This window comes from Lutra lutra, chromosome 16 (assembly GCF_902655055.1).
Source record: "Lutra lutra chromosome 16, mLutLut1.2, whole genome shotgun sequence".
Taxonomy (NCBI): Eukaryota; Metazoa; Chordata; class Mammalia; order Carnivora; family Mustelidae; genus Lutra; species Lutra lutra.
This window is the reverse complement of record NC_062293.1, coordinates 40,718,447-40,734,709: the sequence shown is the minus strand read 5'-3', so window position 1 is coordinate 40,734,709 and position 16,263 is coordinate 40,718,447. Positions and strand designations below refer to the sequence as shown.

General features: G+C 47.7%; 1 protein-coding gene and 1 pseudogene across 10 annotated transcripts in view; one reads left to right on the top strand and one right to left on the bottom strand.

The window, feature by feature from the left end:
- The window catches only part of ADAP2 (ArfGAP with dual PH domains 2), a 31,000-nt gene that overhangs the window by 9,698 nt on the left and 5,039 nt on the right, over positions 1 to 16,263 (top strand). For 8 of the 10 annotated variants that reach the window (XM_047709113.1, XM_047709117.1, XM_047709110.1 and 5 more), the window contains 3 exons: positions 7,664 to 7,810; positions 11,984 to 12,067; positions 15,069 to 15,131. In XM_047709113.1, the coding sequence (XP_047565069.1) occupies positions 7,664 to 7,810; positions 11,984 to 12,067; positions 15,069 to 15,131 (294 nt within the window). The remainder of the gene's footprint in view (positions 1 to 7,663; positions 7,811 to 11,983; positions 12,068 to 15,068; positions 15,132 to 16,263) is intronic. The other 2 variants (XM_047709118.1, XM_047709115.1) reach the window with 2 other exon arrangements.
- On the bottom strand, positions 1,873 to 5,133 carry LOC125087486 (40S ribosomal protein S27-like; annotated as a pseudogene).

The following is a 16,263-nucleotide window of genomic DNA, read 5'->3' as shown; positions in this document are numbered from 1 at the left end:
CACTTGCTGTCATCTGTCTTTTTGATTTTAACCATTTTGGTGGATAAGAGGTAGTATGTGGTTGTGATTCTGATTTACATTTCCTTGATGGCTAATGATGTGGAGCATCTTTTCATGTGTTTATTGGCCATTTATCTATCTTCTTTGGAGAAATGTCTGTTTAGATCCTTTTCCCGTATTTTAATTAGTTTAGTTGGCTTTTTGTTATTGAGTTTCTATAGTTCTTTGTGTATTCTAGGCAAAAGGCCATATTGGATACATGATTTACAAAAATATGGAGGCTTTTTGGATTTTACTCTGAGATGAGAAGCCATAGGAAGGTTTCGAGCAGAGAAGTGATATAATTTGATTTAAGCTTTTTGCATTTGGGGAATACAAGTCTTGTGATGGATGAACATTTTGTGGGGACAGTTTCCCCTGTCCTTTTTCTCCTGCTTGCATCAAGGACCATTACCATGACTATTTTTATTTATTTTTTAAAGATTCTTAAGTAATCTCTACATGTAACATGGAGCTCAAACCCATAAATCCAAGGTCAAGACTTACATGCTGTACTGACTGAGCTGGCCAAGTGCCCAACTTCAACTTTTTTTTTTTAAAGATTTTATTTATTTATTTGACAGACAGAGATCACAAGTAGGCAGAGAGGCAGGCAGAGAGAGAGAGGAGGAAGCAGGCTCCCTGCTGAGCAGAGAGCCTGATGCGGGGCTCGACCCCAGGACCCTGGGATCATGACCCGAGCCGAAAGCAGAGGCTTTAACCCACTGAGCCACCCAGGTGCCCCCCAACTTCAACTTTTTAAAGGAGCACTCTGGCTGCTGCTGCGGTCAGGATGGGGCAGAGAGGGGGCAAGAGTGGAAGGAGGGAAAGCAATTAGGAAGCTATTGTAGTAATTGAGGAATCAGGGCACCTGGCTGGCTCAGTCAGTAGAGCATGTGACTCTTGATCTCAGAGTTGTGAGTTTGAGCCACACCTTGGGCATAGAGTTTACTTAAAACAAATAAAAACAGTTAATAAAAAAATAATCAAGGGAGAAATAATGGTGGATTAGACCAGTTTGGTGGTAGTTCGAGGTGGCCAGATTTTGGAAGTAGAACCAAAAGAACTTACTACTGGATTGGTCTTGGGTGTGAAAGTAAGAAGGATCAAGGGTAGTTCCCCGATTTCTACCCTGTGCAACTAGAAGGAGAGATTTGCCATTTACTGAAATGACAAAGACTTAGCTCACTGAGAGGATGATCAAGAGCCCTTTTTGGCTTGAGATGCTTATTAGTCATCCAGGTGGATGGAGAAGGAGGTTGGATACGTGAGCCTGGAGGTCTGGGGAGAGTTTGAAGGTGGAGTTGTCAGCATTGGGAGTGGTTTAGCGATAGAACTGCCTGGGATCACCTGGGCAGGAGTGTGGGTAGATGAGAAAAGATTTTTTTTAAGATTTTACGTATTTATTTGAGAGAGAGAGTGAGAGCATGAGAGGGGAGAAGGTCAGAGGGAGAAGCAGACTCCCCATGGAGCTGGGAGCCTATGTGGGACTCAATCCCTGGACTCCGGGATCATGACCTGAGCTGAAGGCAGTCACTTAACCAGCTGAGCCACCCAGGTGCCCAAGATGTTTTTTCTGTATCCAAAACGTGCTTACTAAGATAATTTCCCACTCATCTTTTTTTTTTAAAGACATATTTATTTATTTAGATATCTAGATAGAGAGAGAGCACACAGAGGGAAAGGGAGAAGCAGACTCCCTGCTGAGCAAGGAGCCCTATGCAGGGCTCGATCCCAGAACCCTGGGATCATGATCTGAGCTGAAGGCAGTCGCTTTTCCAACTGAGCCACCCAGGCATCCCTATTTCCCACTCATCTTGATTCAGGGTGCTTTTAGTGCTGCTTCTGTCTGAAGGAGCATCCTTCTGCAAGCCTTGCTTTTCATCTTGTGGGCTGGCAGAGGACAGTGGAGCAGTCCACACACAAAACTATTGTTTGTGCCTGGCCAAGGACCGTGGTGGTTTTATAGCATCCTGGCCACTTCACGTCCACGCAGTAGGTGTTGGGGCTCTGCACCAGGTGCTGTTCCTTGTGCTTTTCTGCTTCTCTTCTGGGGATGAGTGCAGGAAGTCCTCCTTCACAAGGAGTGTGTTCTTATGGGGAGGTTTTCACGTGTGGAAAGGAGCAAAAGCAGAAATCCTAGGACTGAGTATTTTTGTTACTTGTTCCTGAATGACAAACCACCATACAACTTAGTGGCTTAAAACATCAGTTTATGATTTATCTCAGTCCCGGGGGCCAGGAGTTTGGGCAGTGTACCCCATGTAGCATCAGCCAGGTCACACACCCTGCTGCCCTGAGCTGGTGATTGGGCTGGGCAAGAAAGCCCAGGAAGCCTTCACTCCTAAGTCTGGGGCCTTGGCTCCTTTAGGGAGCCTCTGTCTCTCCATGTGCTTGTTCCTTATTCACGAGTCTGGCTTGAGCTTCTTTGCAGCATGGCAGCTGGCCTCCCCTGAACAAAGGGCGATGCTGTAGACTTCTTCAGCACTAGGTCAGTAACTATGTTCTGAGGTGCCTGGGTGGCTCAGTGGGTTAAGCCTCTGCCTTCGGCTCAGGTCATGATCTCAGGGTCCTGGGATGGAGTCCTGCATCGGGCTCTCTTCTCAGCAGGGAGCCTGCTTCCCCTTCTCTCTCTGCCTGCCTCTCTGCCTACTTGTGCTCTCTCTCTCTGTCAAATAAATAGATAGAATCTTAAAAAAAAAAAAAAAGAGGAACTACCTTCTGTTGATCAAAGCAACTCCAACAGCCAACACTGATTCAAGGGGAGCAGATACAGACTTCCCCTCCTTATGGGTATCATGGCACGTACATATGGGGAGGGAAGGAGTTTATTTTGAGGTTATTTCCCACACTGAACCCTGAGTCATTCCAGTGTTTAGAGGGCAGAAAAATGAGACGTTTCCAGGAAAGAATGTGAAGGAGCGGCCAACAAAGTCAGAAAAGGACAAGCTCTGAGCACGTTAGCCACCACCTGCCTCCATTTCCTACAGGTGGGCTGACTGACTGACTGACTGAATTTCACATTCCCCCTGTTGCTTTCCTAGATAGACCACAGCAAGGCTAGCAGGTGACTGCAGTGTGACTGCAACCTGGGACCAAGTGAAAAATGATGGGGAGTGAAGAGTACTACCCCTCTGAGTGAGAATTAGGGGTTTCTTCTCAGCCTTCAATTTAAAGCACTGAAAAATGCTGCAGGTCCAAAATGCAGGCAGAGAAAGGGCTGCGGCAGAGTTAGGAGCAGACATAGTACCCCAGCGGCCACTAGGAGCTGGCCTCCAGGAGAGTCTCATCCTTGGTTCACCAGGGTCCATCTGTTTCTCAGTCCTAAACCAGTTCAGTCTAAACCAGTCTAAAAACAGAATGAGTGGCTTCTGTTACTTTTAAATTTCTTTCCCAAGAGGGAACTTTTTTTTTAGTTTGTAAAGGTAACGCATTTTTATGTAAAAATTTTGGGTAATACAGAAAAGTAAAGCTAAAGAAAGGAAGACTCATCTCAACATAATAAAATAATAATACCCAGAACAGGTTTTCTTAAAACTCTACAAAGCAAAAAGAAAAAGACAGTCTTTTGGAAAAATTGGCAAAGAAAATAGACTGGCAGTTCACAGAAAAGGAAACCAAAATGCCTGATAGATAGAAGAAGAGATGCTCCATCTCTCTGGCAGTCAGGAAAATGCAAATTAAAGCCCCACGGAATATACCACCCACTCACCAGAATGGCTAGAATTAAAAAGGCTGACAACTCCATGTAAAGGACGTGGAGAAACTGGAACTCCCCTATGTTGCTTGGTGGGATTGTAGAGTGATACAACCACTTGGGAAAACCATTTGGCAGTTTGTAATAAAGGTAGATATATACTTAACAGTATAACCCATTGCACTCCTAGCCATTTACCAAAGAGGAACAAAAACATGTGTCCACAAAAATATTTGATGCAAATGTTCATAGATGCTTTATTCATTTAAAAAAAAAAACAACACACCAGAATGTGGAAAGAACCCAATGTCCATCCACAGCTGAATGAACAAATTGTAGTATATCCGTAGAAGGAATATTACTCAGTAATATTACTCAGTAATAAAAAGGGACACACTACTAATAAATGAACAATGTAGATGAATCTAAAATAAATTATTCCGAGCAAAAGAACCTTATTCAAGAGTATGTACTATATAATTCCATTTATACAAAGTTCTAAAACAGGGTAAAACATTTCATATCAGGACGCCTGGGTGGTTCAGTTGGTTGGGCAGCTGCCTTCAGCTCAGGTCATGATCCCAGTGTCCTGGGATCAAGGCCCAAGTCGGGCTCCTTGCTCAGCAGGGAGCCTGCTTCTCCCTCTGCCTCTGCCTGCCACTCTGTCTGCCTGTGCTCACTCTGACAAATAAATAAATAAAATCTTTTAAAAAAAAACCATTTCATATCAACAGAAAGGAGATAAGTGATTATCTAGGGTGGGGGGAGACATGGAAAATGACTCCCAGGGGGCCTGAGGAAGCTCTTGAGTTAGGAGTCTTTTTTTTTTTTTTTAAGATTTTATTTATTTATTTGAGAGAGAGAGAGAAAGAGAGAGTAAGCAGAGGCAGGAGCAGAGAGAGGGAGAAGCAGACTCAGCACTAAGCACAAAGCCCAGTGTGGGGCTAGATCCCATGACTCCAAGTTCTTGACCTGAGCTGAAACTAAGAGTCGGAAGCTTAACTGACTGAGACACCCTCGTGCCCCAGTGATGCAGTGATGCTTCCATGGATGTATCCATTTTTTTTTGTTTGTTTGTTTGTTTTTTAAAGATTTTATTTATTTATTTGACAGAGAGAAATCACAAGTAAGCAGAGAGGCAGGCAGAGAGAGAGGAGGAAGCAGGCTCCCTGCTGAGCAGAAAGCCCGATGTGGGGCTTGAACCCAGGACCTGGGATCATGACCTGAGCCGAAGGCAGCGGCCTAACCCACTGAGCCACCCAGGCGCCCCGATGTATCCATTTGTTAAAAACCATGCTGTACTCTTAAAATGAGTGCCATTTATTATTTATAAATTATACCTCAACAAAGTTGACGAAATGAATGTTAAGAATGACATTCAATTTCATACCCATCATACTGGCAAAAAACTTAAATCTGCCAGTCAGGTGTGGGTGAGGCCATAGGGAAAGGGGATCTCCTCTGTGACTGAGTGTGTAACTCGTTTCCATTATTCAGTATTCAGTATTGAAGTAAATAATGGTTCAGCTGCTATGGAGAGCCATTCAGTGAAATAATTTGGCAGTTTCCTGTACATTGAAGATGTGTACCCGTGTGATCTAGCAATCCCACTCCTAAATATACACCGTGACTTGGAGAAACACTCCCATATGTGTACCATGGACACAGCCTGACTGTAGCATCACTTCTGATTGCAAAAATCGAAATAATCTCAGTATCTTGAACAGGAAAATAGAGATAACCTTTGGTGTGGTCATTTACAAGAGCCAGCCAGGTTGGTGTATCTCAACACGAACAGAACTCACAAATGTAATGTTGAGTGACAACAGCAAGATCTAGAATGATACATATAGTATGATACCATTTATGTAAATGGAAACCACAAAAATCAATACTGTATATTGTTCATAGATACGTATATGTGCGTAGAAGTATAAAAAGTGAGCTAGAAGAATAAACATCAGAGTCAAGACAGTGATTGCCTGGTTGGGGGGAGTACAGGAGAATGGGATAGAATGAATAATAGCGAAAGGGATTTTGCCTTTATTAGTAAAATCATATTTCTTTTAGAAAAAGTTAGGAAGAATATTGGCAAAATTAGATATTCTTTTGTGTTTCTAGTATTTCCCATAGTAAGTATTTAAAAAGGAAAGTCTTCCAGTAGTCCTTCAAGAAGAGTATTAGTATAAACATGTCTATATATTTTTAAAAGTATTTTATTTATCTATTTGACAGAGAGAGACACAGCGAGACAGGGAACACAAGCAGGGGAAGTGGGAGAGGGAGAAGCAGGTTTCCAGGCGAGCAGGGAGCCTGATGCAGGGCTTGATCCCAGAACCCTGGGATCATGACCTGAGCCGAAGGCAGGCACTTAACAACTGAGCCACCCAGGTGCCTCTAACATGTCTATATATTTATGCATGTTCAAATTGACATACATTTTATATATATGTATATATACTTCTGCAAATATGTATGTGTTATTTTTTGTATTAGTAGGTTCCTACTATGCATCCTGTTCTGGGATTTGGTATTTCTACCCATGGATATCATGGATATTTTTTCATATAAGTAATATTGACCTAGGGGTGCCTAGGCTCAGGCATTGGGTATCTGCCTGTGGCTCAGGTCATGATCCCTGGGTCCTGGGATCAAGCCCTGCATCAGGCCCCCTGCTCAGCAAGAAACCTGCTTCTCCCTCTCCCACTCCCCCTGCTTGTGTTCCCTTTCTCGCTCTCTCTCTCTGTCAAATAAATAAATAAAATCTTAAAAAAAAATAAGCAATATTGATCTAAATTATTCTATAAAAATTCTGTGATATTTCATATACCATTATTTGTTTATTTAACCCATTGTCCCTGATGTGTGTGTATATATATACACACATATATATAGTAGTTATATATTGTTATATAGCTATATATATATATAAAAAATAGTTTCTCTTCCTGCTCCTCCTCCTTTTCCTCCTCCTCCTTTTTCTTCTTCTTCTTCTTCTACTACTACTATTGTTCTAAAAAACATGGCAACAAGCATCTTTTGACATACATGTTTGCACAGTAATGCATTTCCTGGCAATAGATTTGCAGATGTGAAACTCTGAGTTAAGGCGAAATACTCAACATTTTAATAAATATGACCAAATTTCCCTCTAGAGAAGACTATCGAATAGAACTTTGTTCAGTGATAAAAATGTTCTATGTCTGCCTTGTCTGATACCCTAGCCCCAGGTGGCCTAGCACTTGAAATGGGACTAAGCATAAGGAAATGAGGTTTTTTTATTTTTCTATAATTTTTTTTTCAACTAAGGCCTGGGCCCACTGTGGGGCTTGAACTTATGATCCTGAAACTAGGAGTCGCATGCTCTATCCACTGAGCCAGCCAGGTGTGCCCTAAGGAACTGAACTCTCATTTTTATTAAATTTTAATTTAAATAGCTACATGTGATTAATGACTGCCCCACGTGTAGAGTATTTGTACCATTTTTCTCTCTTGTCAATTACAAAGGAAAACACTCTTTTCCCTTCCTTGCTTAGTGTGGGTTAGTGCTTAACCCTTGTTCCAGACCCCTGCCAACAGCGTAGAGCATGGGAGGGAGCTCCCCAAGGCCCCCATACCTGCTTTTATCTATTTATCTATTTTATTTTATTTGTTTGCTTCCATAGGTGATTTGCTTCTGAAAAGTGGCTAAAAAGTTTGAAAAGTCCTAAGTTCAGGCCTTTCCAAGCCCCCTCCCAGCTCGGAGAAGCCAATCTGGTCAAGTGGGAATGGCAGGATGGCCAAAACACAGGAGAGCAGTAGAACATTGGCGCATCTGAGTATTAGAGCAGGAACATTCAAGAGCTATGGAAAGCTACAAAGTGGTTATCCAGGTGTACTTTGGCCTGGGTGAAGGTGATAAGAAGTCACCCGCATCTTCTCTTTCAGGGTAAAGGCCCCAAAGCTGTCATCAGCATCAAGGACTTGAATGCCACCTTTGAGACAGAGAAGATAGGGAACCCCCATGGACTGCAGATCACCTACAGGAGAGAGGGCCACGTCAGGAACCTCTTCGTGTACCACGAGAGTGGGAAGGTGAGATGACCGGTGTTGGCACCCTGGCCCCAGCCCGCACCCCAGGACTCTGCAGGCCTGCCTTGCCAGCTCCCTGGTTCCACAGCCACTTGAGGAGCACTGCTGCTCTTGGCCTCATCTCTTGTCCCTTTCCGGGCCGAGATAGCTGTAGGAGCAACGCAGAGTGAGATCAAGGAGAAAAATCTGACAGGCAACGTGGGTGTGTGTGGCCGGTGCACAAGCCACGAAGGGAGTCCCATTAGCAGGAGGGGCTAGCCCCAGAGTGACAAATCCAGGTAGGGCGGAGATTCTGCATGTGTGAGCAGGGGTGGATGGAAGATGCGGCAACCCTGAACTCTAGGGCCTTGCTTCTCCCCATGTGGTCCTGCACCCACATTAGCATCCCCTGGGAGCTTATTAGAAACGCAGTCTCAGGCCCACGTGAACCTAATGAATCAGAGATGCATTTTCACAGGAGCTCCCAGTGAGCCTTCAGCACATTGAGGTTTAAGACATCAGCTCTGGCAGAGAAGAGCAGGCCAATAGTACAGGTCCAACAGAGTAAGCTAGGTCAGAAGGAGCAGTCTCCCGACTGAGCAAGGGACACACAGATGCCAAGTAGAGGTGGGGAGGGGTAGAGGTGAGGGTTGACATTTTTTTTTTTTTTAAAGATTTTATTTATTTATTTGACAGAGAGAGATCACAAGCAGGCAGAGAGGCAGGCAGAGAGAGAGGAGGAAGCAGGCTCCCTGCCGAGCAGAGAGCCCGATGCGGGGCTCGATCCCAGGACCCCGAGATCATGACCTGAGCCGAAGGCAGTGGCTTAACCCACTGAGCCACCCAGGCGCCCCTGAGGGTTGACATTTTTGAGTGCCTATTAATTCTGTGCGAGGCACTGTTCCTGGCAATCACATCATTTCTTTTCTCTTTCCTTTTTTTTTTTTTTAGATTTTATTTATTCATTCATTCATTCATTCATTCATTCATTTGAGATAGAGAGCACAGGAGTTGGGGAGGAGCAGAGGAAGAGGAAGAGGGACAGACTCCACACTGAGTGTGGAGCCCAGTGCAGAGCTCGAACCCATGACCCTGGGGTCATGACCTGAGCTGAAATCAAGGCAGACACTTCAGCGACTGAGCCACCCAGGCACCCCGTTGTTCATCATTTCTAATCCTCAAAACAGTCCTGGAGATGTCTTAACCCTATGTTACTGAGCCCCAGGCCTGTTAAGTAACTTGCTCAGGGTCTCCCAGACTGTGGTTCCTGAGCCCTACAACCCTTTTACTCCTCCCCCCTGCCCATGTGCCTCTAGCAGAGGGAGACTCCTTGGCGGCAGGAGCCAGGAACCCTAGAGGAGGACGAGATCTTCCCAAGGGGTCCCAGCACTGGGATGCTGGCAGAGTCTGGGCAGAGTTCCTGGTGGTAGAGTCTGAAGGATGAGGGTTTGGAATCAGAAACTGGAGCCCTGGTTCTGCCACTCTGAGCTGTGTTACTGGGCCAAGTCCCTTCCCTTCCTCCATATGCCTGTTTGTGAATTAGAACACCCCCTGCCCAGAGGGGTTTTGAGGATGAATGACCATGAACCATGAATGTGAAAGGATTTCATTACAGTGAAGTACATTTCAAACTAACCTCTGCTAATTAGGGGCTAATTGGTAGCTCAGTCGGCTCAGGTCATGATCCCAGGGTCTTGGGATGGAGCCCCTTGTCAGGCTCCCTGCTGAGCCAGGGGCTGACTTCACCCTTTCCCTCCTCCGCTGCCTCATGCTCTCTTGCTGTACTGTGTGATGGGGTGTGTGTCATGCTGGGGACACATAGGAGATGTGTAAGTGGCAGGGAGCAGCCACAAGGAAGAGCTTCTATTTAAAAATTATGTGAATGTGTTGAAAAAGGGTCTGGCCCTTCTCTTTCCCTCAATGCTCCAGCTTCTCTGTTAGGTAGGCATAAGTGGGGGCTACTCGTGCCTGCAGGAGCCACATCCCTCTTTTGAAAGTGAAGTGGACAAGGGGCCAGGTAATGATCCAGGGTCCTAAAATCAAGCTTTCTGCTCAGCAGGGAGTCTGCTTCTCCCTCTCCCTCTGCCTCTTGCTCCCTTGCTTGTGCTTTCTCTCTCTCTGTCAAATAAATAAATCAGTCTTTTTCTAAAAAAAAAAAAAAAAAAAAAAAAAAAGTGAAGTAGACAGCTATAGGCTTTAAAGCAGGAAAACCTGTATAGAGGATTGAAACAAACAAAACTTCAGGAACTAAACAAATCTCTATGCAGGTTGGATTTGGCCCCAGCGTCACCCGTGAGTGACCAAAGTGAAGGTCTGGGTGAGTCTTTTCTGGGATGGCCCCATTTCTTCAGTGCCTGGGACATGGAAAGGTTATTAACACCTGGGACAAGAGAGCTCGCCACTCTGGAATACTAGGGCCAGAGCAGCTCTGCTGGTGAGAGAGAAAGGGTCATTCTGTTGCATTCCTGGAAAACCATATTCAAATGAATTTCTCAATCACCGTATTACATCATAGGGTAGCAGTTCGGCCATTCGAACCACTCTTTCTCGGCTTCCCGATTCCAAATTCTCGGGAGAGAGGACCTGAGAAGCCTGGTCTAGCCTCTGCTTTGGTCCAGCCCTGACCTCGTTGCTGTGGCCAAGAAGGGGCGGGTCCTAGCAGCAAATGTGGCTGCAGTTGTGGGTGAACGGTGAGTGTGTGAGCAAGGCTGCGGTGGTTCTCATAGAAGCTAGGCTCGGGCTGAGTAAAAATCCAGAACTAAATTGAACTTCAGAAGAAGTAGAATGTTCTAGGCCAAAGCTATGTGTGGGGTGAGGGGAGAGAAGTGGGTGAAGCAGACTGTACAAGGCAGAGTGAAATATATTGGGAGGATTGCAAATGTTTTGGTTTTTTTTGTTTTGTTTTGTTTTGTTTTTAAAGATTTTATTTATTTTGAGACAGAGAACCAGCAGAGGGAGGGGCAGAGGGAGAAGCAGACTCCACACTGAGCAGGGAGCCTGTTGCAGGGACTCAATCCCAGGGCGCTGGACCATGGCCTGAGCTGAAGGGAGATGTACAAATGCTCTTGTATCTAGGGAGCTCAGGGGGTGAAGTAGTCATACTAGGGAACTTAGACTTTTCACCTGAGGGTAGCAGAGAGGACTCTAAGCCAGACTTAGTTAGATTTTGAATTAAGAAATCAGGGGCACCTGGATGGCTCAGTGGGTTAAGCCTCTGCCTTTGGCTCAGGTCATGATCCCAGGGTCCTGGGATCGAGCCCCACATCTGGCTGGCTGCTCAGTGGGGAGCCTGCTCCCCCCACCTGCCTCTCTGCCCACTTGTGATCTGTCTGTCAAATAAATAAATAAAATCTTAAAAAAAAATCACTCTTGGGGGGTGCCTGGGTGGCTCAGTCGGTTAAGTGACTACCTTTGGCTCAGGTCATGATTGCGGGGTCCTAGGATCGAGTCCTGCATTGGGCTCCTTGCTCAGTGGGGAGTCTGCTTCTCCCTCTGCCTGCCACTCCCCCTGCTTGTGCTCTTTCTCTCTTTCTGACAAATAATAAGAAAATAAATTTAAAATAATAATAATAAGTTAAAAAAGAAAATCACTCTGGGGGAAAAAAAAGATCACTCGGGCAGCTGTCGGGAGGCCCCATTGCAGGGTAGTAGAGCCAGGGCTGAGCCAGCTAGACAAGTGGTTCACCAGGGATAACAGTGGCCCACACTACCAAGGACACACTCCCCCAGAATGACACAAGCAAGTCCAAGCCAGCTTTGGCCCAAGTTGCACTCCAGGTGATTGGTGGGGAATCTGCAGGTGCACCTGCCTGTACTTGAGAGGTGGTCTTTGACATCTGAGGACCCTTGCTCCTCCAGCTGTGTCCCACTGACGAGCATGGCATCACCAGAGAGCTTGTCAGAAATGCAGGATCTCAGCACCACCACTCCCCAAGCACACGGCCCAAGGCCATTACTGAACTCTGGTGCAGTTCACCTTCGTCTTTCCCCCATGGCTCTGGACATCTCTCTATCAGTGGCTTCCCTCCTCCAGTGAGCCCCCCAGGCTCTGGCATTGTCCTCCCAGATGCCTGTGATCACCACTGAGCAAAACTGGGGGCTGGGGGAGATGTGCTGACCCAGCTAGCCTCCTGCCCCCAAACTCGGCTCCCCCAGGACTCCATCTCACAGGCGGTTTGTTCTCATTTTTCTCCACAGGAGATAGTGGACTGGTTCAATGCCCTGCGTGCAGCCCGTCTGCACTACCTAAAAACGGCCTTTCCTGAGCTCCCTGAGTCTGAGGTGAGCTAAATGTGGACACAAACTTCTTCTATTTTTTTTTTTAAGATTTATTTACTTATTTGAGAGAGAGAGAGAAAGCGTGAGCAGAGGGAGGGGAAGAGGAAGAGAGAAGCAGACTCCCCGCTAAGTGCAGAGCCTGACGCAGGGCTCGATCTTATCACCCTCATCAAGTCATCATGACTTAAGCAGAAGCCAAGATGTGGATGCTGAACTGACTGAGCAACTCAGAAGCCCCATGGACCCCGACTTCCAAGTCTCCTCCCTGCCACCTCCTCTCCTTGTCTGCTGACCTCAGAGATACTCAGAGGCCAGACTAGCTTTGTGGACAAGACCTTGAGATTTGGGGTTGGATACCTCCGAGGGAAACCAAAGGCTTTCTTCCGGGGATTATGGCCTCACACATGGCAAGGCAGCTTCAGAAATGTAGGTCAGGCTGTCCCCTTTGGGATGCATATCCACCATCCCCAGTGTCAAGGGGCTTAGGATTTGGGCATCTCTTTCTGACTCCTTCTCCCACTGAAATGTACAAATGATCCCTAATGAACTGCTTACAACAGGCTTTTGAGCCCATTTTATCTTTTATCTAGTAATCCCCTGTAACAGCCAGTTAGGTGGGGTGATTATTCCCATTTTACTGATGAGAAACTGAGTCCCAGGAAGGTCAAGTGAATGCCAGAGGGCACACCTCCCACTCTAATATCCTCCCTTTGCCCTTTTGTGTTCTGGTCTCGGGAAGGCAATGGGATCTTCTCCATTACAGCTCTAACAGGAACAGTCCACCTTCTGTGGCCAAGGTAATGGTGAGCCCAGGAACTTCATTATGGTTGTCCTCAGACATGTGGGGCCCCCATCTACGTCTCTCAGGTGTGGGGGGTACAGACTGCTGCCTCGAGCCCAGACGCTTGGGCTCTCGTGGATGCTTTGTTGCTAACTCACTGTCTGACCGCTGCAGGTCACATCACGTCTCGGAGCATCTGTTTCCATATCTGTGTGATAGTGGTGGGTCTGGGTCATTATCAGGGTCCCTGCCAGCTCGGAGGTGCTATGGTTTGGGGTCTGCTTCAGGCCCTGCTCCAGGAGGATTTTGTAAATGATGGTGGGGCGGAGACACCCTATTAATCCCAGGACTTTCTTTTTCCAAACTGTTAGACCCTCCTTGAAAGCCTAAATGCTCCTTAATTCCAAGGTTTGCAGGGAGCTGAGTTTTGGGAATGGGCATCTGCTCCAGGCCTGGCAGTGCACAGAGATGGCCCCACTGATGGCGACCATAGCCAGACCTGCAGTGGACCCCCTGGGTCTTCGGAGTCAGCACCCAGCTTGAGCAAGTGCACGTTCCGCGGGCGGGGTGCTGTGCCTGTCAAGTGCTGACTGGAGAGGTTGGAGAATGGACTCCCAGCCTTAGTCATCTGGGCTCACTCTCCAACTTTGCTGACCTCTGCAGAGAACATTGGTCTCTGGCCAACTCCTCAGTGTCCTCTTGCCTCCCCTCATCCACCGTGGGTCTCCTCCCTACCCCAGTCTCTTTGCTGCCGTTCCTCCTCCTGGGGTTAGGGATGGCCTGAGGTTCTGGGCAGTCACCTGGACCAGGCTCAAGGTTAGGGATCCAGAGGCTAGACACCCAGGGAGTTCCAGTGTCGGGGGTGGTCCCAGACTAAGAAAGGGGTGGCCTCTGAAGTCAGAGAAGCTGGCGTATTACCTGGGGCACATCACCTTACTGCTCTGAGCCTCGGTTCACTCATCGGTCACCATGGGGACAACACCTACTTTCCAGGGCTGCTTGAGACTTGAGGGAGCCACAGCTTCTGGGATACAGCAAGCAGCACCCCATCCACATGATCTCCCCTCTTCCGGTTGCTTCCCTAGTCTGAGAGCGCACAGCCCTGACTCAGGGTCAGACTCTTGTGCAGTTTAGGACTCTTCCTTCCAAAAAAAGGAATGAGGGCCTACAGAATGTATTGTGGGGACAGAGGAGTGGTAGAGTTTATATTTTCATTTTTGGCTTACAATTTTCTTCCTTTCAACTTCCCAGACTTCACTTCCCCTCTGCCCCTACCCTGGGCCCTGGAGCTCCTGAGTACCAAGCCCCTCTGCTCTCAGAGGCCTGAGCTGTCACTGGGAGCTCTAGACTTGCCAGTTTGACCCCTCGAGCACAGGAGGCCAGCGTTCATTCCTGGAAATGTCTCTGAGCATAGGGTGGCAAGCTGGAAGGGTCCTGGGGATCACAAACCCATCTCCTTATTACTCAGAGGGAAATGGGCCCAGAGAGGGACAAGGTCTTACCAAGGGACACAGCTGGTACGGGGTCAGAGATGCAGCTGGGATCCAGGTCTCCTGACACCTAGTCCAGAGCTTTCTCTACATGCCCCCTCTGCTAGCTTCTCCCGTGGGCCTGTGTCAGAACTGCCAGCAATGGCCAGGCCTTGGCCAGGGGCCTGATCTGAGGGCTCGGCATGTCTACACGGCAGTGTCATGGTGGAGTGGGAGGAGTGCCACTAGTGTACCGTGGTACTGTCTTGTGCCTGTCAGCCCGAGGTGTGAAGCTGAGCTGTATATCCTCACAGCGACACAGCTCAGAGAAGCTTCCCAGACAGTTCTCTGGGGCCTGGTTTCTCTAGAAGTCCAGTGAGCATAATAATGTCCACCCCACAGGGTGACTGAGAATTGCACCCAGAGCTTGACACATGTAGACCCTCAGAATATGCTCTCTGACACCAGGAAGGTTTCCTTAGAGCCTTGCCTCTGTCTGCCTCCTGGGGTTGCAGAAGGGATCCTTAAGCCATGTTTCGGCTCTGCTGGTGAGCTCTGCAAACATCTGAGATGCTGTCGTCTGTTGAATTGTTAACATTGCCTCCAACACATTCCAAATATAACCCCGTGAACCATGAGCACACATCCTTCCCCATTCCAAACTTCCCCTTTGCTGGGCAGCCAAGTTCAGTGGGGAACCTTGAACCCTTTACATGTGAGTGGGGGTCTCAGTGTTATGTCTCTCTTCCCCCAGCTCGTGCCCCTCATCACAAGGAAGTACCTCAAACAAGGCTTCATGGAAAAGACGGGTCCAAAGGTACCTTCCACCACTCTCTGTGGGACTTACACAGCCCTGGTTCCAGTGGGCAGTAGGGCAGAATTTGGGAAGTGGGGAAGTGAGGAACCAAGGGGGTGGGAAGAGGGAGGGACGGGAAGTAACCCAGTGTTTGTGAGTTCCTGGGGCAGAAGACCAAGCGGGGACTGGTGAGCTGGTGTGTGGTCTGGGAGCCCAGGATCACTGCAGGTGCTTCTCCTGATCCTTGGGCAGCCTCCTTCTTTAATGACATCACCAGCAGCTTCTTTCCTCCGTTTTTTTTTTTTTCTTTAAAGATTTTATATATTTGAGAGAAAGAGAGCAAGCAGAGGGGAGGAGGGGGTTAGAGGAAGAAGAGGAAGCAGGCTCCCCGCTGACCAGGGAGCCCATGCAGCTCCATCCCAGGACCCCAGGATGATGACTGATCCAAAGGCAGAGGCTTAACTGACTGAGCCACCCAGGTGTCCCCAGCTTCCTTCTTCTTTCTTCCTCTTAAACCCATCTGACTGACCCCACTCCTAGGAAAGCATAGTTGAAAAGGGACTTTTGGGGGCAGCAGCTTTTGCACTTTCCAGAACCCCCGTGTGCTTAGTGCTGGGGGCCTACCAGGACTGTCCAAGCGAGACAGACTCGTGGCTGGTCTGGGAACACACACTTATGCACACACATGGGCACACCCCTTCCCAGCACACACACCCTCCCTCCAGCTCAGCCTCTGCTCTCCGTTGCTAAACCTGCCCCAACTCCCAGTGCTGCTCATTCCCACTGATCTGGGAAGGAAGGGAGGACTGGCTGGCTGCTCTTGGGCCTCCCTTGGAGGGTCCGGAGGGGTGGTGGCTCCTGCTGGGGACGAGGGGGGGCCCAGCCTGGATCCCAAGAGGGGCGCAGCACCAAGTCAGAAGTCTGACTGGAGAGGGTCTTGGCGGTTGTGAGGGGAGGAAGGGGGGAAGGGAAAGCAGAGGGAGCCTCCTAAAAAAAAAACTCCAAAAACAGCAGCAATCCAATGCTGCCTTTTTTTTTTTTTTTTTTTTTTAAAGGTGTTGTATCTTGACAGGATGGGTGTTAAGATTGCAGGGAAAGGTGTTAGGCAATCAGTAAGAAAGAAATCCTCTGGGCAGCTTAAAAATGAGTCAAA